General features: G+C 41.3%; 1 protein-coding gene across 2 annotated transcripts in view; it reads left to right on the plus strand.

Annotated features, from left to right (window-relative positions):
* LOC306703386 (spectrin beta chain, non-erythrocytic 1-like) overlaps window positions 1–17,759 on the plus strand; it is a gene marked incomplete at its 5' end in the record, with an annotated part of 65,772 nt that extends 48,013 nt beyond the window's left edge. For both annotated transcript variants that reach the window (XM_079169346.1, XM_079169345.1), the window contains 16 exons: window positions 340–429; window positions 536–814; window positions 2,034–2,164; window positions 2,475–2,679; window positions 3,197–3,571; window positions 4,045–4,131; window positions 7,224–7,381; window positions 7,490–7,628; window positions 7,814–7,898; window positions 8,023–8,219; window positions 8,729–8,829; window positions 9,232–9,286; window positions 15,610–15,809; window positions 16,107–16,280; window positions 16,690–16,732; window positions 16,918–17,759. In XM_079169346.1, the coding sequence (XP_079025472.1) occupies window positions 340–429; window positions 536–814; window positions 2,034–2,164; window positions 2,475–2,679; window positions 3,197–3,571; window positions 4,045–4,131; window positions 7,224–7,381; window positions 7,490–7,628; window positions 7,814–7,898; window positions 8,023–8,219; window positions 8,729–8,829; window positions 9,232–9,286; window positions 15,610–15,809; window positions 16,107–16,280; window positions 16,690–16,732; window positions 16,918–17,136 (2,538 nt within the window). In that variant the 3' untranslated portion in view covers window positions 17,137–17,759. The remainder of the gene's footprint in view (window positions 1–339; window positions 430–535; window positions 815–2,033; window positions 2,165–2,474; window positions 2,680–3,196; window positions 3,572–4,044; window positions 4,132–7,223; window positions 7,382–7,489; window positions 7,629–7,813; window positions 7,899–8,022; window positions 8,220–8,728; window positions 8,830–9,231; window positions 9,287–15,609; window positions 15,810–16,106; window positions 16,281–16,689; window positions 16,733–16,917) is intronic.
* Between the last annotated feature and the right edge of the window lie 2,983 nt (window positions 17,760–20,742).

The raw sequence follows: 20,742 nt of genomic DNA on the forward strand, positions 1-20,742 counted from the left end.
TATTAGAGGTGCATTACTAGTAGCAGTGATAGTTGTAGCAGTATTAGTAGTAACAGTAATAGTGCTACATGTAGTAGCATTAGAAGTATCACTAGTAGCAGTAGTACTTGTGGTGGTAGTTGTGGTGGTCGTAGTAATAATGTAAAATGTATTCTTATTAAAAGCGTCAGAGCTGACACATTGTTCATATCAGCAGCAGTAGTAGTTGTAGTAACATGAGTAGCAGCAGTATTAACAACAGCAGTAATTATACTTTAGTGGTGATAATGGTAGTAGTACTAGTAGTAGTTGTAGTAGTACATGTTGTAGCAATAAAGTGAACTTCCTTCTCATCTCCAGCTGTGGGTTGAGGAGCGGATGCCTCTGGCCACGTCGACCGACCACGGAAACAACCTGCAGACTGTACAGCTGCTCATCAAGAAGAACCAGGTACACAAACGAGCAGCTTCACCCGCCTGTGTGGAAGTAAATAACCGCTGTAAAGTAAAGTACACGTTGAAACTATAACCATTAACTTGGCGTTTGACCCTCTCAGACCCTGCAGAAGGAGATCCAGGGCCATCAGCCGCGCTACGACGACATCTTCGAGCGCAGCCACCACGTCCCGAGGGAGAACAGCCCGACGGCCGAGCTGATTCGCCAGCGCCTCGCCGAGCTCCAGTCGCTGTGGGAGCAGATCAGGAAGGAGACGGAGAAGCGTCACACCCGCCTCAGCGAGGCCCACGAGGCCCAGCAGTACTACTTTGACGCCGCCGAGGCCGAGGCCTGGATGAGCGAGCAGGAGCTCTACATGATGTCAGAGGAGAAGGCCAAGGTGAGGCAAAATGAAAAAGAATAAATTAAAAGTTTAATAATATTTGAATCATTAACAGGAAAGTCAGCGATTCTTCACATTTAAGAAGGTAGAAACATATTTCTACATGAAACATGACTAAAATAGTAATTCATTGTTTCAACTGTACGTAAATATTATATATAACATCATATTTTACAACAACTGCATATATTTTATGTGTAAAAGTCTTGATTTGTAATCTAAGTTAAGCTGTCAGACAAGTAAAATAATACCTCCAATTTGTACTTAAGTACAGTACTTGAGTAAATGTACTTGGTGTACTTCCCACTCTGGTGTTGTGATTAGTAAACGACACACAAAACGTTAAGGACACACAAAAATCTCGGAAGATATTATTCATTCGTTTTTCTATCTTGAGCAAGATAATGATTGTAACCCACAAGTTACTGAAAAACCTGAGACAATAAATCTGAAATGTCCCCAAACAGCCTCCGTACAAAGGATAAACCCTTTATATTAACTGTAGGTAACAACCTGACCTGAACTCTGACATCACCCTGATGAGGTTTGGTTTAAACGGACTCTCACAGATAAATAAGTATTATTTAACTCACACCTCACAGTGTTGTTTTCAGGTTCTGTGCGCTGTGGCTCAAAAACTTCCTGTTTCTTTGTTGTAGTTTTGGTTCAGTTCCTCAGTTTGTTCATTTTCTATTTGTTTGGTTAGTTGCTGTTGGTGTCAGACTGCCGGTCAGTACACATTTGATACTCTGTTAAACGTATGGAAAAGATTCTCACGGAGTACGAGAGATGGTTTCAGTTGTGTTCTGTTTAATGTTCTAGTTGTATCCTGCAGCGTGTGTCTCACACTTACTGCTGTGTTTCGAGGATATAAATTAGGTCCAATCTAACTGCTGACGTTTAGTCTGTGAAGGTGATAAATCTGACTTTGAGTTTGTGTTTTGAAGGTAATTTTGGGGAAACATTTACTTAAACTCATCTCCCTTTTGACTTATTCTTCTTCCATCACACTCTGTTTAATCTGATTCCCTCTGCTGCATTTCATGCTCATTTCCTAACTTTTTCCAGCTTTCATTGTTTCTCCTTTTACTTTTTCTTCCATTCCTCTTGAGCATCTCCTCTTCAGTTTTTCTTTTCTTGCTGCAGATTCTTTCTTTCTCTGTCAATTTCAATTTGAAGAACAAAATAACAAGATGAATCTCTGTGTGTCTCTCAGGACGAGCAGAGTTCGGTGGCCATGCTGAAGAAGCACCACATCCTGGAGCAGGCGGTGGAGGATTACGCCGACACCGTCCACCAGCTGTCCAGCACCAGCCGGGGCCTGGTGGCCGCCGAGCACCCCGACAGGTGAGGGCGGGGGGGGGGTCACAGGTCAAGGGTCCAGGTTTAGTTTCATCTTCCAGCAGAAAGCTTTTTACATTTAGAAAATGTGAAGGGAAGCAACGAAGAGACAAATAAATGAAAGCTTAAAGTTAAAGTAGAAAATAATGACACCGGAAGGAGACAAGGAATGAAAGAGTGAAGAGAGATATATAGATTAAGGAAAGGAGGTCAAAGGAAGGAAACAAGAAGGAACAAAGGCAGATTGAAGAGAGGAAGAAGAAAGACTGTAATAAACCGTAATAACTGATTTTCTGTCGTCCTCTTCGTCGTGCAGCGAGCGAATCGGCATGCGTCAGTCTCAGGTGGACAAGCTGTACGCCGGGCTGAAGGACTTGTCGGAGGAGCGTCGGGGGAAGCTGGACGAGCGCCTGCGTCTCTTCCAGCTGAACCGGGAGGTTGACGACCTGGAGCAGTGGATCGCTGAGAGGGAGGTGGTGGCCGGATCCCACGAGCTGGGACAAGACTACGAGCACGTCACCGTAAGTCCAAAACATATTTCAGTACGCTCTCATGATTAGTGTTGGGGACTCTTTAAACACTGAAAGTTGGTTTCGCAGTAATTTATTTTGGAGGATGTATTGGGTAACAAAGAGTTACATCAACTTAATTTAGGAATATGAAACTGCTAGCACTGCTGTCTTTGATTTATATTTTCAGTCATTGAGAAACCGTTTCTCCATTACAGTTAGTCGACCGTTTCATTTAGTTACATAATGTTTCTTGGAATTATTTGAAATTTGTACTTTAAGGAACCCTCATCGAAATCGTTTGTTTGTCAAAATGTAATATTAGCTATTATGTTGTTTTCAGATTTTTATTTAAACTCTCAAATATTGATAATGGTATTGACTCAAAACCAATTTTCTTGATAGAATCCAAACAGTAAATCTGCTGTTGATGCTCTTTCACTGACCAGTGTAGACAGGATGTTAGATTTTCATGAGCCTGGTACTTCAGTGTTCCTTTTAATTAATCCTAACTTTCTTCCTTCTTCAGATGCTGCAGGAGCGTTTCAGAGAATTTGCCCGCGACACCGGGAACATCGGCCAGGAGCGCGTGGACACCGTGAACCGGCAGGCGGACGAGCTGATCAACACCGGCCACGGCGACGCCGCCACCATCGCGGAGTGGAAGGACGGCCTGAACGAGGCCTGGGCCGACCTGCTGGAGCTCATCGACACCCGGACGCAGATCCTCGCCGCCTCCTTCGAACTCCACAAGTTCTACCACGACGCCAAGGAGATCCTCAACCGCATCCTGGACAAACACAAGAAGCTGCCGGAGGAGCTGGGCCGCGACCAGAACACAGTGGAGACCCTGCAGAGGATGCACACCACCTTCGAACACGACATCCAGGCACTGGGAACACAGGTACAGGAGCTATATTTAAGACTGGGAACTGTTGGTAGGAGACGTGAAAAACATGGAACACATTCAGTCCATAGCTGCTCACTAGTGGAGTGATTTAGTTCTGGGGCTGCTTTTCAAGGTTTTCCCGTTTTTGTTCCAATAACGTGAATCTTACTCTTTTTTTCCCACATCTACATCAATGTAGAAGAAAATCAATTAAAGATTAAAGATATTTTTGAGCCAGTACTTCTTTGGAATGGGTGTGTTTTCCCCTAGTTTTTAGTAAAATCTCAATTAAACATAATGTGAGAAATGAACAGCTTTTTAAGGTTGGATGATGTGAAGATTGTACCTTAAAATACTACTTTATGGGACGTTCTCAGCTCGTGACACTGAAGCTCTAAAGTGATCCGCATGCTTCTGTTACTGATGTTTAAATGGTTCCGTGTGTTCTCGACCAACCTGAACCTCCTCATCCTCCTCTTTGCTTTCAGGTGCGGCAGCTTCAGGAGGACGCCGTTCGTCTGCAGTCCGCCTACGCTGGAGATAAAGCCGACGACATTCAGAAGAGAGAAGGAGAGGTGAGCTTCCGTCTCAGGCAGCCGTGAAACCGAAACCGCATCAGGACTCGGCCCAGTTCACTTTGAATTCACTTCAGTAAATCTAAATCTGGGATGTAAAAAGGTTTTTGATTTATCTATCTGTAGCTCACATTTAAACATAGAAAAACCGGCTTCTCTTACTGATTGACTTGAAAGTGAACTGGACCCTGCACTCATGGTAATGAAGTGACTGTAAAAGGCTCTGTTCCTCATGCATGCTGCACTGCTGCTGCACTAACTTTGCACTGTTCCTCCGCCCTGAAATGGTCGGTTTGGAAAATAAAGAACTATAATTTATAGATGGAGTTAAATTCCCTGAGAGAAGAATCTGGAATAAGAAGAAGAAAAAGCTTGTGTGAGGTTGATAAAAGAGGACAAAACGTGTAGCACTGTGCTTCAGGTCGTATTCATGATCTTACTACAATCAGTAGATTATAGACACATAATGAAGCCTTACAGGGCGTGGTCAAAATACAGGAAACACCATGATGTCTCCTTGTTAATGGTTCTCTACACAGAGGGAACAGCAGTGGTTTTATTCAGTTTTATTCTAAAAACCTCTAGTTGAAAGGTGACTATAAGATTTTATTATAAGTAAGTATACTTAAATAAAGAGTAAAAATTGTGACGGATGAGATTGTAAAACTGCTGAGCCGGTCTGAGTTTCATCCGTTGTTTAAAGGTGAATCTTTCCAGCACACTTTGGAGAAATGATTTTAATGATCCATTTTATATCAAAAGCACTCGGGTCTCCCAGAATGGTGTTTTCCATTAAAAAACTAAACTAGTTATCTATAGCGCTGCTGTCAAATTCACACAGATAACGCAATGTGAGAATTCACTTCATGTTCCGTCTGTATACACTACACAAATATATTTATATATAGGTCATAGTATTTCATGTTTTTGCAAACTCATCATAAAATCTACATCTGAAACGGACATTTTTAGAAAATATTGGTGAACAATAATAACCTGAGATTCAAGTGGAATTTCACTTCAGTACCGCAATGACGTGTCGAAGCTCCTGAGTGTTTTTGATGGCGTTGTGTTTTGACCATTCCCTGTATGTCCGTTTCCCTGCATATCCTCTCTGTCCACCCAGAAGAGAAAGGGAGAGGTGAGACTCCGTTTACCAAAAACATTGGCTTTGCATCAGTGTTCATTTTTGGCTGCAGTTCTAGACTTTCTTTTAATATTTCGACTAAAATGTTGATTAATTTTAGTGACATTTTAGTCGTTTTGATGCAGTTTGGTTCCGGCCCAGTCTTTGTCACAGACCTGGTGATTTTCAAATACTAGTACGGTTCGTTTTAGATCTTTCTTAGATTCCTGTGTGGGTGGTTTTTTTGCACAGAAGTCAACTCAACCTCTTTTTTTACCTGGTGCTGAATGAGTACCATCCAGCTGTAAACTCCACCCACCTGTGTCTCTGAGGAGGTTAAAACAAACACTACTAGTAGTTTGCAAATACAGTTTGGTTCTGGTTAGTCAGTGAAAACAAAAAAACAAAAATGGAGACCGTAAGCATCTAGCTTGTCTCAAAAATAATTTTAAGATGCATTGGTGCAATCAAATGTTTTTGTTCGCATTTGCTTAAATATAGTTGCTTATTAGCCGGCAAAATTACGCTTTTAGTCCTCTGCAGCCGCGTTTCTCAGTGTCAGATGGGTCTGTGGCTGAAAGGATTCTGTACAGATCTACTGTCTGAAGAAGATTCTCTTTTTTGTACGCAATCAGCAAGGTTAACAACAAATGTAGATTTTTGTTCTGCAGACATTTGCAACCAAAACAAGGTATCAGCCTCACTTCTATAAGAAAATACAAAAAACAACAGGTAGTTTTGCCCCGTGACGCTCACACACTTTGACTTGTTTGACCGCTGGTGGCCGTTGAATGTTTATTTCTTCTGTGTTGCGTTGCAGCCAGTCAGTCACAGCCCACCGGGGTCTTTGTTTTTTAAATTCTCTGACTTGTGGTCGGAGGTTGATTTTTAGTTGATACTTATTTGTTCATCACCGAGCCATCTGATCGAGTGTTATATAATATCTAGTAGCTGGCTAACCATAGTGTCTGTGAACAGTCTCCACTGTCTGTTTGTCATCCTCATCTAGCTACTAGAAGCTAGCATTAGCATGCTAACAACATTAACATGGATACTGTTTAGCTTGCTAGTTAGCACTAGGTCGGCCATTACTCGTTGGAGCATCGGTACCGTCCCTCAAAAAACACTTATATGATTTAGTTAGTTTTTCAAGTAAACGGTCTCTGTGATGTCAGATCTTTAGCACTGAAGAGGTTAAAGTCCCGCTGCATCCAGATCTGCAAAAAAGTGCTTGTGCAAACGTATCATTTATGGGCACTAAATAATCTTGCAACGGCTTATGATCCTGTCAATAACATTTTCATTTTCAGTGCTTTGTTGGAAGATCTAAATCAAAGTATCCATGTAGTGCCGGCAGATTATGTAGCGCTCACTGAGCACTGAGCAGGTGGAGATTCAAGCAAACATAATCCACTGAAAACATAGAGGCAGGGATTGGCTATGAGGATAAAGTCCTCTATCACGGTATGTTTAATTCCACGTTACGAGGAGAAATTGTTAATGGATAAAATATAATGGCTGTTTTTTGCCCTGCTTACTGATGTGCAACATTGCCTACAATGACCCAATACATCCGGAGATACTAAGAGGAGAACCGTATTGCCACGTTGGCGCTGCAGTCTGCACATAGGAACGCATTGTTTTGCTTTAATGCTATTTATTTATTTCCCCGGGCTGTCGTGCTCCCCTGCAGCTCCCTGGTGATGGTGCTGGACACGTGCAACACTCTGCGACTGTTTGCACCAGTAGTAATAGTGTGTTTGCAGTTTATATAAACTGAACTAATGAATTGGGTTTATGATAAATCGTCATTTCCCCACCGATAGTGAAGCATTTTGCGGCGTTCTCTGCTGATCAGAGTGAACCTTCTCTAAAACACATGACTCTTATCATGTGTGTTAGAGGATCTCTGGTCTGAACTCTGCCGTGTTTCATGTCGCCCCCCCCCCCCCCCCCCCCCCTTCAGGTCCTTGAGGCCTGGAAGAACCTTCTGGAAGCGGCAGAGGGCCGTCGGGTGAAGCTGGTGGAAACCGGAGACAAGTTCCGCTTCTTCAGCATGGTGCGCGACCTGATGCTGTGGATGGAGGACGTCATCCGCCTGATTGAGGCCCAGGAAAGGCCCAGGTAAGAACACCAGCTTACCGCTGAGGAGTCGGTGTTCAGTGTCCTCTGCTCATCCTCGGTATTTCACTTTCCATTTCACTTCTGATGGAAATGATCTCTGGTTTTCAGGGACGTGTCGTCGGTGGAGCTGCTGATGAACAACCACCAGGGCATCAAGGCGGAGATCGACGCCCGAAACGACAGCTTCACAGCCAGCATCGAGCTGGGCAAAGCCCTGCTGGCCAGAAAGCACTACGCTTCAGAGGAGGTAAAGACGCCTTCATTCAAACAGATTCACAATAAACATCCTTCATGCTAAACCAACACAACTGGACCTCAAGTTCTTTTTATTTTAATCTGATTTTTTATGTCAGAAGGTAGTAGAATGTGCTGTCGGATTTAGTTCATGATGATTGTGTTTGTCTCATATATTCAAACTTTTTCTCCCCTCAGATTAAAGAAAAGTTGTTACAGTTGACGGACAAGAGGAAAGACATGATTGACAAGTGGGAGGACAGATGGGAGTGGCTGAGACTGGGTAAGGAGTTTAATCCAGGTGGTCAGACAGTTCCTCATTTAGTCGAGGCTCCTGTTGACAGACAGCACATTGACTGGCTTAGCTGAATAAATCTAAAGTTTAACATGGAAATGTGTGTGTTCAGTCCTGGAGGTGCACCAGTTCTCCCGGGACGCAGGTGTGGCCGAGGCGTGGCTGCTGGGTCAGGATCCCTACCTGTCCAGCAGGGAGATCGGACAGAACGTGGACGAGGTGGAGAAACTCATCAAACGCCACGAGGCCTTCGAGAAGTCGGCCGCCACCTGGGAGGAACGCTTCTCCGCTCTGGAGAGGCTGACCACGGTGAGACACACACACACTCACACACACACACACACACTCAGGAGCCATTATAATGTTTTAAAAAGACCACAAAAAATAAGCTGATGCGATGTACAGCATGCTTACCCTAAAACTCTTCTTAGAAGTCAGATTCAGCAAACATAATTTAGCATAATCGTCGCCCCGAAAGTTGTCTTACAATAATAAACGCTGTCCACCGACTTACTCTATATATTGCTGTGTCGAAATATGCCAGTAAAAATAATATAATCGAATAAACCTCTCAGTAAATTGGTCGACATGTGGCCGATTATCTAATGAACCAATTACTGATTTTGCATTAAGTTTGTTTTACTTTAAACTGTTTATCATTTAAGATCAGAAATTTCCCGAGATTAAGGGACTATGAATAATAATTTTAATGAGAGAAATTAGATCCGTACATGACTCGTACGACGCGTCTGCCACTTAAGTAAGAAATCTGTTTGTTCGAGTGGTTCTCGCATGAGGCTCAATGTGTTTGTGTCCAGATGGAGTTATTGGAAGTGCGAAGAATGCAAGAGGAAGAAGAGAAGAGGAGACATCCCCCGCCCACTGAGGCTCAGCCCGGCGACGCTGCATCTCAGCACAGGTGAGTGTGTGTTTGTGCGTCAACCGTGTTTTATTCCAAGTTTTATCTCAGTTCAATGAAATTAAAGGGGGATTTACTTCCTCTCTTGTGGGCAGAATTTGCCTTTTCATCAGGAGTAACTGCTTTGAGTTGCAAGTTGTTCTTCTTTTATATTCGAAAACAACCTTTCAGTCTCTGCGGATTTTTGATACTTTAGTAAAAATGAAAACAAAACTCATCGGAAAGGGAAGTTGGTGCATATGAGAAGAGAGTTCATGACCTCATCATGACAGATGATACGGTTGTGAATGCAAAAAATGATGGATCGGTCAATAGCAAAAGCAGTCGTCAGTCGCAGCTGTTCATTGGTGTGAAATCCATCAAGCGTGAGTCTAACTCTTTGTGTACTTTGTGTGTTTGCAGGGAGGGTGAGCCGGTGTCTCAGAACGGGCTGCCGTCTGATCAGGAGTCTCCCAGGGTTAGTTACCGCTCACCTGCCTACCAGCTATACAGCAGCACCCTGCAGGGCCGCAGGGCCACGGCCGCACCCTGACACACACACACACACATGCACACACTAATGATGTGTACATTCAACATACTTGAATATGACCTCATGCACATGAAACATCCCAAAACACACCGTTGACCTCAATCAGAAATGTGCTAGACCGGGTGTGTTGTATCCCTCCTCTTCCTTACACACTCCTGGGATCCACACATTAATGTTCCTGTATGTATCACTTGTCTTCAGCATTTATTGTTTGCTTCTCCTCCTTACTGATTAATATTCTTAATATCTAAGTGTAATACGTGCAACTTTACAGCTGTCACATGCATCATTTTATCTTTGTTTTGAGATATAAGCGTAATTGCTTTTAACAACATGAGATCCTCGTCTTTAAGAGGTCTTAAGATCTTCTCTAAAAACCTCTTTATTAATAGGAACAGTGGACAGGAAGCAGTGGGACTGATGGGAAATGTAGTCTTGATTTGGCGACACTCCAACACTAAGAGTACCAATAGTGTGAGAGGACCAATCAGCCACATAACCAGTAATTTAATGTGAACATTTTGATTATTAAGACATATTGGGTTAAGCAATAACTATACCGATTTAAGAGTGTACCTGCAGATTGTGTTAAACGGCTTCCATGTGGTTTTAATTAGTGTTTCTGTTTAACTCACTCATGATTCTAGTTTCAAGTTATTTATTATCATATGCATCATATGCAAAGATAACAGAGAAAAAGACGCTGGCAATGAAAATCTTATATCTCAGACTCCCTCCAACAATGCTCATTTAATATGTACGATAACTCCACAGACATAAAATAGTGCATTGTTGAAATGATACAGTCTGAAACCTGTAAAAGAACGGTCACACGTTGCTTTATAACATTTAGGGCTGAAGGAGAAACTTCCTGCAGAAAAGAACTGCGAGGAAACGAAGTTGTCTGTCGGGAAAAACATTTATTTTAACATACATTTCTCAATCAAGTATGAAAAGTTCTTCTCAGTTCCTTAAAAGTCCCCAACATTACTTTTTGTGCTTAATAAGTTCAAAGAAAGAATTTAGAAATAGACGTGATGGACGACAGTAAAACTTGTAATCGTGCTAGCCTCGACTCTTTCAACCAATCAGAGTAGCGGTACATGAGTAATGTAAACAGAAAGTAATTGTAGTGTTTTAAACATTTAAATGTTTGCATTTTGAGACATTAAGCAAAAATATACCTCCTTTTGGTATGAGTGTGACTGCATACGTGGCGAATGGGACCACAAAACGCGCACACACACACACACACACACACACACACACACACACACAAGCCCCTCTTGTGTTTCTATCCATCCCTCCCCTCATTTCTTCTTTCCCCTTCCTCCCTTCTCCCCTCTGTCTCTCTCAGCGTGACACTCCCGCCGTCCTCTCCCCTCAGCTGTTAATGTTGCTGCTACTTTATGTTGTCATTTATAAACTCACCGTCTGGAATATGAACGCCTGAGAAGTCCACAGACTAAACACACGGCGCTCTCTCCATTATCTGCATTCAAAGCCTCAAACGGGGATTTACAAATCTATTAGTTCTAGTTTTCTGGGCATTTGTAGTATTTTTATAGATTATATTTATACCAGAATGTAAATGATGGCGTCATCTGCATAATACGATAATGAGACGTAACATAAAATGAACAGACGAAATATAAAGCATGCATTCATCAGGGATAATAAATCAACAAAAACATTGTAGTACATTCTCCTAAATATATTTAGGTAAGTTCTTACTCTTATTGTCTTAAAATAAAGGATTTTGAGCTGCTATACGTTTAGTTTGATCATTAACATTTCATATTGCGTAAATGCGATCCATCACAGATATGAGGAGTTACATTTCAAAATGCTACTTTATATTGTTTTAGGAGAGAACCCTTTTCTAAAGTAATATATTGTCCAGAAATGTATTCTAAAAACTACTATACTATCTTTTTCTGCAGACTAAATAGTTGTAGAAAGTTACTTTAAAAGCTACTTTAAAAACAACAGCTCTTACTGTATCTACCTGCCCCATGTGTGTCTACATCCCACAACCCACCTTCACCATCTCCATACGTGTTTTTTCATAGAGTGCAGTATGTGTACCACCACGTCTTCATTACACATACAACATACTCCTCTATGTGAAGTACCGTTCAGTTAACAGCACATTCATGTGAAGCTGCTCTGAATGTGATTCACTTTTTAAACCTAAAAAGTGTTTCTGTGTCGAGATAATTAGTTTACTTAAGTAAACATTAATAGTTGAATAGTTGCATTCACAACTTTTCAATCCCAAAATAGTACCATGACAAGCATAACTAATTTAACAGGAGAAATCATTATTTTGCTCATTATACATTTTTCTTCTTTCACAACTCCCCACTCTGCATCTACCACCTATTACTTTAACATGGTTCACTATTGTATAGTAAAAAAGGCAAATCAATAATGCACATTATAATTTTAATTCCAAGTTTCACATATAATCATTTTGACATGCTGTTAATTAATTCAGAACTTCAAACAATGTGGTTTTTTAGGTTAACAGCAAGACTGTACATGCTGACCATGTGTACATGAATTAATCTTCAACCTTCCAGTTTCATGAAAATTGATCTTTCATTCATATACAAGCATTTAGACATATCCCATGTGGTGTGTGTGTGTGTGTGCACATACCTACTCCATCCTCATTATATTTACTCAGTTAAGATCTTTTGTCTCTGCGACAGTGTTTTGTATTGTTATTGTGATCGATCTTTGTTTCCATTGTTTACTGTTATAACTTCTTTATTTCTCTTCACGGTGTTTGTTGCATGTCCATCCAGCTCCGTCATTGGTTCCCTGACTAACACACATTCCCTAATAAACCTTGTCAGAACCAATCAGATCACTCAGACCCGTTCTGGTTCGTCTGTCCGTGTTATCGATGTGTAATCGTGACTTTTCTCCACATGCAGTTGTTTTTGTTGTTGCATGCTGTCACCATCATTAGCATTTCAGTTGAGTTTTCTGTCAATGTTGTAATTCTTCATCCCATGTTCTTCACCAGTTTTCACCCTGGGGCTTTATTTTAATACATGTGTATATTTTGGTTTCCATAGAAGGCTTCTTTCATTGACGTGGATCAAAAATCAATAAAATGAACGTTAAGTTCAAATAATGATTGGATAGCCATAAAACAACTCTCAGTAGTAGCATTTTCTTTGTTTTCACAGTAAATAACTACATAATTGTGGGTAACCGCTGGGTAATTTAATTACACAATATATTATTATTTTAACAATAGATTTTCAGAATAGGAAAGTAACTACACATAGTTGCTGCTGTTTCCTGTCAAATGTTATTATAAAGACATTTACTTCCCAAAGTCAAAGCGTTCTAGTTGATGGTTGTGGTTTAAAGTCCTGATCTTGTAAAAGAAACAAACTTAGAAATATACTCGCTACATATTACAGCCAAATTAGGTATGAAGCTGAGCGGACATGTTTTTTACGTATAGAAAGTAAAAACAAATAAAAATGTGGAGCAGCAGATGGAAGATCCAGACTCTGTTCAGTTTTATCATGCCGACATCAGTCAAGACCACATTTAGTCACAGTATGTAAAATACGACTACAATAACATTTAAAACAAGCTCACTACAGTTTCTTGTGGGCATTTGACAGCCGAACAAACTTTGTCACCTGCCAGAAATCCAACCAATTATCAGAAATATGAACAGTATGATCATAAATATAATGAATAGTCGTGACCTTAAGCTGCAAGTCAAACCATCTCACAGAAATTCGACACGGTTCTAAAATTAGTCCGGGGCGATTAATTCAGGGCTAAAATGAGGTTTAATCCGTAGAGTCTGCCCTGCTTTACTTGTGCAATCTGACTTTAAAGTCAAATCCTTATAAAGTAATAACTGAAACCATTTCTGAGGAGGTCTATTGTGAAAGTAGGACTATGTGACATAGTTGAAATGTTATATGCAGTAGCAGTACTTCATAGACTTTGATATTTGATCGTTTAGTACAATGGAATAATCATAGAGAATGCTGTAAAGATGACCACATTGTCTATTATTACTAGAGTGGAAACATGAGTGTTAACGTTGATTCGTAGCAGCCTCAATTCAAAGTTTTCAAACAGTTTTTAGAAGAGATGAAATGACCATTGGCATTCGTCAAAAGTTCTCAGAATGAATAGAAGCTTGATATGCTTTAAGCTTTAGCACCTAGAACTGGTCCAGACCTTGACCCTCTTTCAGTAAGAGGTCCAACATTAAACAAGCCACTAAAAGAAATCTCTGTATGGGTCCGACCTTTTGATTAGCTGTCAGGGAAAGCTTTGTCCAAACCAAAGTAAATGCTCTCGGGATTCGTAATAAATGCTCACACGATCGGTCTAGCTCTCGCTAAGCTCTAAATAAAAGCTCCCAGGATCGGTCCAGCTCTTGCAGCCCTTCAGTTAAAGCTCCCAGGATCGGTCCAGCCTCTGAACTGTGCTCAAAAAGAGTGTCCTCCCATTGGTCCAGCCCTTGAAGAGCTCAGTAACAGGGTAATAAGCATCCGGTTGGAGTGGGTGTGGTGTGGAAAAATAAAATCTGTTTTGATACTAGGCCAATCGCATTCTCCCCTCACCAATAATGATGCCCAGTAATGACTTCCAAGCAATTCTGTTGGTAATTGTTTGAGATTTTATTGAGTTTTTTTATGTTTTCTCCATCTGCTAGCTTCTCCCTTTCCTCACACTGTCCACCATATTGTGTTATTGAGTGGTGTTGTGATTTATTATGCATGTCCTTAAACCTGTAATCAGTGCATGATCAGACTGTGCTACCTGTTGGTGCTCTTAATGTGCAATGCAGATGTTTTTCTAATCCGTACTGGAATCCAGCGCTGAGCTCTCTTAATTAAATGCTAACGCTTATAAATGCATTCCGAAGGCCGAGGTAGCTGATGTCCGTGGTTTGATGGACGGATCTGTGCTCTAGTTCGGTTGAGTGTGTGAGATTAGCTTGCGTTGCTTTTGAGAGACTTGAGTCAGAGACCGGACACATTTGGTAACTTCAGGAAATCCAACAAGACTTTTAACCTGACGTTGACATTTCAAGATTTTACGAGAAGTTTAGCCTTTACGCCTTCAATACTTGAATCCTCAAACCCAAAGAGGAACCAGAAACACACAGCAGCCACGTCTGACAGCGGTGCATCATTTAACAAATATTATCTTATTGTCATTTGTTGCCCTTGACTTGAATCTTGAAGAATCTTTGCTCAGTAAAGGGAAACATACGTTCTCTCTCTTTCACTAGTTTACATGATCTGGTTTCAGCTTCTCTGCTGAACTTATTTTCCATATGACAGTAAATCGTAATGTTTGTTGGACTCCTAAAGCCCCAATACACCAACAACTAAAGCGGCCCTTTATGTTTTCCTAATCTTTGGTCCCTACGTCACTTCTCCTAATTGTGTTTTTAATTAAATGACTACAAACTCACCGAGGGGCCATGTTGTGTTCCAGTGTAGGGCCACTGGTTGGTGGGAAAATAATGATGCCATCATGTGTCGTCTCCTGAAATGAATAACGAGACAACAAGGTTGTGTTGGTTGGAAAGACTTGAGACTTGCTAATGATTTGTTGTGACTTGGTCTCTTCTTTCTTTTGTTTGGTTCAGTATTATTTTCTTTAGATCATTTTAATTGCATTTGGTTGCATTTTTGTCTGCTGATTTATTTGTTCTTGGCTTCAGTGTTGTATCATTTCTCTGTGTAGTTTGGTTTAGAGAAGTTTGTTGAACAGTGTGAAATCAGTTGACGATATGGTTCTTGGCCTCAAAACAACAGAGATTACACTCAATATGTTTTGAAAGATATCTAAACTTTTCAGTCGTAATACTATTGAAATTATTTTGCAGTTTGAGGTCTCAGTCTGAATCCAAAGCGATTTTAACTTTGTGGATTGAAGCCGGTGCCCTTTGAAAGAGTTTAGGTGCATTAAGTTGACTTACCAGTTATGGTTCATGGCGGTCGTAAAGGTTGCAGATAAACTCCAAACATAAATGTAAAAAAAACTACCACATCTGTTGCAGTTTTGGGTAAGTTTAGACCATTTCAAAGTGTCTACACAGCCTGTGATTCTGCTCTGCTCTGCATGCTGCAGCTCTGATAACTGTGATTTACAGCTTCCGTGTCTGAGAGAGAAAGATTTGTGTTTGTTGAGAGAGATCCATCCATCCCCGGTGCTCTTCTGACTGCTCTCTCTGTTTCCAGGACGTGGAGGGTGGAGATGTGGTGAACGGGGTGTCGGAGCCCAGCCCCGCGGGGTCTCCCGGGGGGTCTCGCAAGGGCAAGGCCAGCCAGGCGGCGACCCTGCCGGCCAAGACCCAGCAGGACGCTCCCACGTCTCAGCTGGAGAGCTTCCTGCACCGCAAACATGAGTGGGAGGGACACAACAAGAAGGCTTCTAGCAGGTAGGAACCGCTGGGGGATGACCGCACAATCATTTATTTTCATACCTTTTGAACGAATGCTTCTCTTTTTGGTGTTAAATTACTCTTTAATCCTCTTTCTCTTCATCATGAATGACTTAATCTTTGACATAAATTCATCTGTTTGTTCATTCATAGAAAGATTTTAGACATTAAGTGTTTATCACTTCTGTAAATCAAAAATATGTTGTGTCAAATTTACAGCATAGAATTAAAACACTAATGGTTATTGCCGGCTATTATCTATTATTGCTAAATGATGCGACCGTGTCTCTGCAGGTCGTGGCACAACGTGTACTGCGTGATCAATCAGCAGGAGATGGGCTTCTACAAGGATCAGAAGAGCGCCAGTCAGGGTATTCCCTACCACAGCGAGATTCCTGTCAGCCTGAAGGAAGCCGTCTGCGAGGTGGCGCTGGACTACAAGAAGAAGAAACATGTCTTTAAGCTCAAGTGAGAATCGTTACAGTTGGTTTATCTTTTCCCTTAAACAAAGCTCTTAACTCAAGCAAACTCAGTCAAGTATCGGTAAAGATTCTGTCCGAGGTGAATTTCCGCTGTTGGAGTAAAAAAATTCTCCTCTTCTCGGAGTCGTAACTCGGAGACCTGAAACATATTTTGAAACGAAGAGAATTTGAGAGAGCGGTCAGCGGCACGATTATTAGCAGTTACTGATGTTTTGGCCACTTTGTCGGGCGGAGGAACTCCTCAACAAGCTGAAAACACAACATCTGAGACTGAAGCTTTAAAGCATCTTCCAAATTCATCAACCAGAGTAAAATAAAGCGTCTGTAGGTGTAACAGTGACGGGAGTCTTGAACACTTTGGTATTGATTATTGTTTAATGCATTCTCTTCCACAGGATTACTGACGGGAATGAGTATCTCTTCCAAGCCAAAGATGACGTAAGTTTAAAAAAAGAGAAGAAGAACTTTCACATTATTTATTTTATAATTTATTTTTCTCCATATTTTGAAGCATCGTTCTATTTTATACTTACAATGGTATCCGTTATTAAACTCCTCCACTATGTCTCTCTCCTACATTAACATTATATTTGTTGTCTCTCTCCTTTCTCCTCATCCTCCAGGAGGAGATGAACATGTGGATCTCGGCCATCTCGACCGCCATGACGGGCGACAAGACGGAGGTGACTCCCAGCAGCCATAGCACGCCGGCCCCAGCCGCACGCGCTCAGACGCTGCCGGCCTCGGTCGCCACAGCGGTGGCGACGGCGGCGGAGTCCAGCCCGGGCAAACGAGATAAAGACAAGGAGAAACGCTTCAGTCTGTTCAGCAAGAAGAAATAGACGCTCCTCCTTCCCTCCTCCTCCTCCTCCTCATTCCTCTGGTGCTGTTTGGGGTCGCTCCTCATCATCGATCCATCTCTGGTCAAATATTTGTTGAAGATGTCCGTGTCAATTGAGCGAATATTTGATTTAGAGTCAGCTCGTAGCAACTGATACTGTAATAACTAAAAACGAGTAGAATAACTGCTCAACGTGTGATTTAAATTTACTTCTAAATGGATTCAAATGTACTCAAAACTGTTAGTCTGTTAATGTGACAATATTAAATGATAACTAGTGACTCATTGGACGATCTGGACAGTTGATACAGCAGTTGCTATGTTAAATGAAATCCCAAACAGCCTCTCCTTCTCTTCCTTCTATTCTTTCTTCCTCTTCCTCCTCTTCCTCTCTGAAAGCGTGACTCCAGCATGCAAGCTCCGAGCCAAAACTCTCCACTCTGTGCCTATCAACCGTCCGGTCTGGCTCAGAGCTTCAGTACAGCTACCACACACCAACCTGTGTCCTCCGTTCAGTTTTTGTAAGATAAGGAGCAGGAAAAAAAAAACGAATAAAAAAAAAAAACAGATCGGATTGAAGGAAAACAAATTTAAAATGGGTCTGCAAACGCTTCAGGCAGCTGCTGTCATAAAGATAAAAACCAGAGTTTGCCGCTGAACAACAACACGCTGTAGAGGAGTTTATTATTCTTATTGCTATTATTTTGTGTTTTCTATCTCCTACTGTTTTTTTTCTCTGCTTTCTCATCATCCCAGCGTTTCGTCGACTACTGCCTTTTTGTGGGTTGTGTTTACGCTCCCAAGTCGTCTCAGTTCGTTTTTGTTTTGTTTTTTTGGGAAGTTGTAGTTCGTTCCTGTTAGGGTCCATCCTCAGTTTTTGCGAGGCCTTGTCTTTGCAAGATGACGTGTATCCCTCTGTAGTGGGGAAAACTGAGACCACAGCGGGGTAAACCTCTGAAATTACTCCTCTCGCACGTTTTTAATTTGAGCCGAAATGCCTAAAACTAGTGCAGAGTCATGTGCTGAAAGCGGTTTAAACTTTAAAGAGCAGGAAAATCAAGTTCAAATTGCAAAACAAGAGCGCACCAAACAGCATTTTATGCACTGAATAACTCCGCTTTTCTGTTGGTTAAATTTGTGCAATAAAACCTGTGAACGGCTTATTATCATCATTATGTTCTGGTGCTGTCTAATTCCTGCAGCTTCACGGAAAGAAAAGAAGCAGAACGTGGCTGTAATTTGGAGAGTTACCCTGCGGTGCTTTGAACTGTATGTATAACTTGTGTATAACAAACTGTTAAAGAATAAACCTGTGTTTAATTTCACCTATATTTACTACTAATAAGACCTACAAACCGTAATAAGCTTCATTTGAGTATAACGTTCTATACCTGAAACCTAACGATATGTACACTTAACAAATCTGAATGAAGGAGCTATTGGACTAAATAACTAAGACCAGTAAGAATGTTTGAACTCAAACTTTTAAGCATCCAGTAAGGTTTATTTTCTCCCCTGGTTCCATTTTTGAAACATTTATTTCCTCCTTTAGTTGTTTTGGGATATGTTTTTGTTTCCTCCAGTATGTATTTTCTGTTCCACAGTTGAACTAAGTCTAAGGTTTATTTAGTATGAAGACGTAGATGTACTATAAAAACAAAATTACTTTAAGCATTGCTGTTAAGTGGACAAGTTGGTTCTAAAAAGCATTTACTGGAAGTGAGTAATGTTGCAGAATAATGGTCGCTTGCTTGTTGGCTTCAGCACGTAATTTTATTTTTTCAGACTTTTGCCACCAATGAAGAGAGAACTGTAGTCGCTTGTATGGTCCGGTTTGATATGGAAGTTCTTTGATGACAAAATGAACAAGGGATTTGCACTGTAATCAGTCTGTGAGTTGAGATTTGAGAGCATGCAGGAACAGATTTGTTAGCATGATTTTTAAGAGCAGAATTGTGACTTTTTAATCAATGTTTTGAGACATTATGTGAACAGCCTTCCTGACGCATGTTATCTTTAAATGAGCATGCTGCAGTTTGTTTAGCTTGCCTACTTTGAAACACTCGTTAATGTTGTTACTTGATCCAAGATGCACCTCCATAATGAGTTTCAAAATATCAAGTGTGCTGGTTTGGGGGGTTTAGGGCACTGTTAGGCAGAAGCTGTAGGGGTCAATCAATGGTCTGGCTGTTTGTATGTACGATTGAATGGATTTCACAATCGGGGATTGTGTCTAGCTGAGCAAAACGTATGGACGTATTCTCCAGAAATATGTCTCCACAATTCACAAAATCTGTCAGAAAAGGTGAGTTTAGATTTCAAACTAAACCGCAAATCCCACCTTTTGCTTTTTAAACCTGCTTGATTCAAGCCTGAATTTGTTTTGTGCTCATTTGTAATTTTGTCATTAATTAACTTCCATAGCCGCCAGGAAAAGTGGAAACAAACCGTCAGGAATGAGCCCCCCGAAGGGTGAAAGGTGGGCGCGTTGGTCGGGTTTGTTGGTGAAACGCCTCGAGTAACTGAGAAACTCTTCACTTGGTGATTGGTCCTGAAATGCTTCCTGTTTTTTCTTTTTCTTTATGCTACATTCTCTGGCAATTTGATAAGTATGCATTCCTCTGTCACTGTAATCATAGTAACGAGATATTTCTTCATATTGCACAATCAATAATGCCACAATGGGGGTGGGCGGGGCCGGGTTGGGGGGTGGGTGGGCGACAGGGGACGGGGTGTTTGTAGGTGAGGTAGTCAGTGTGATGTGGACTTGGGGGTCACTGCTAGTTGGAGCTGCACCCGTAGACTTCTCCTGATCTCTGTTACATATGTGCAAAAAGCCATTAAAATGCTTTTAAAATGAACCAAACGTTTGTTCTCTCGTGTGTGTGTGTGTGTGTGTGTGTGTGAGAAGTTAATGGGGGGGGGGGGGGGAGATTTATCAGGATTACAAACTCCATGGAGAGAGAATTTAATCAAACACTCACTCACACTGTTCAGACTCTTTCTCTGCTGTTTGAACTGAAGACACTCTGAGTCTCTTTTGTTGTAACATAACTTTATATTTCATGAAGACTGAAGAGACAAAGCTGAGAAAGCCAAAGTACGAATTTGGAGCTTTTATATATTTAATTTATGTATATCGACCTACAATATTTACAAACGGTGATTTTCAAGCATGTATAGATTTTGAATGGGGATGAACATTTTTAGGGCCCGAGCACCGACAACGTCGGGTCTGCGAGGTCCCTATTGTATCTGTAGGAATTATTATTATACCCTATGATGAAAAACCGTTTAAGGGTATCTGACATGTCCCCAACCTCCCCATATTTGGCGAGCATATCGGGACTGCGGGAAATTTTGATATTTTATGCTAACAAACTCCTCCTAGGGACTTTGTCAGATCGACTTCAAATTTGGTCAGTATAATCTAAAGACTGTTGCAATTAAAAGTTACTAAAAGTTTTACGTTTGCTGGAGTGGCGTAGCCGTGGCATGGCGGCCATTTTAAGTGATTCGCCGTTAAACAAGCTGATGTAACTCCACTAGACTTGCTCAAATCTGTCCCAAACTTCCAGGCATTGTACTTTAACAAACTCCTCCCACA

The sequence above is a fragment of the Pholis gunnellus genome, assembly GCF_910591455.1.
Source record: "Pholis gunnellus genome assembly, chromosome: 11".
Lineage (NCBI taxonomy): Eukaryota > Metazoa > Chordata > Actinopteri > Perciformes > Pholidae > Pholis > Pholis gunnellus.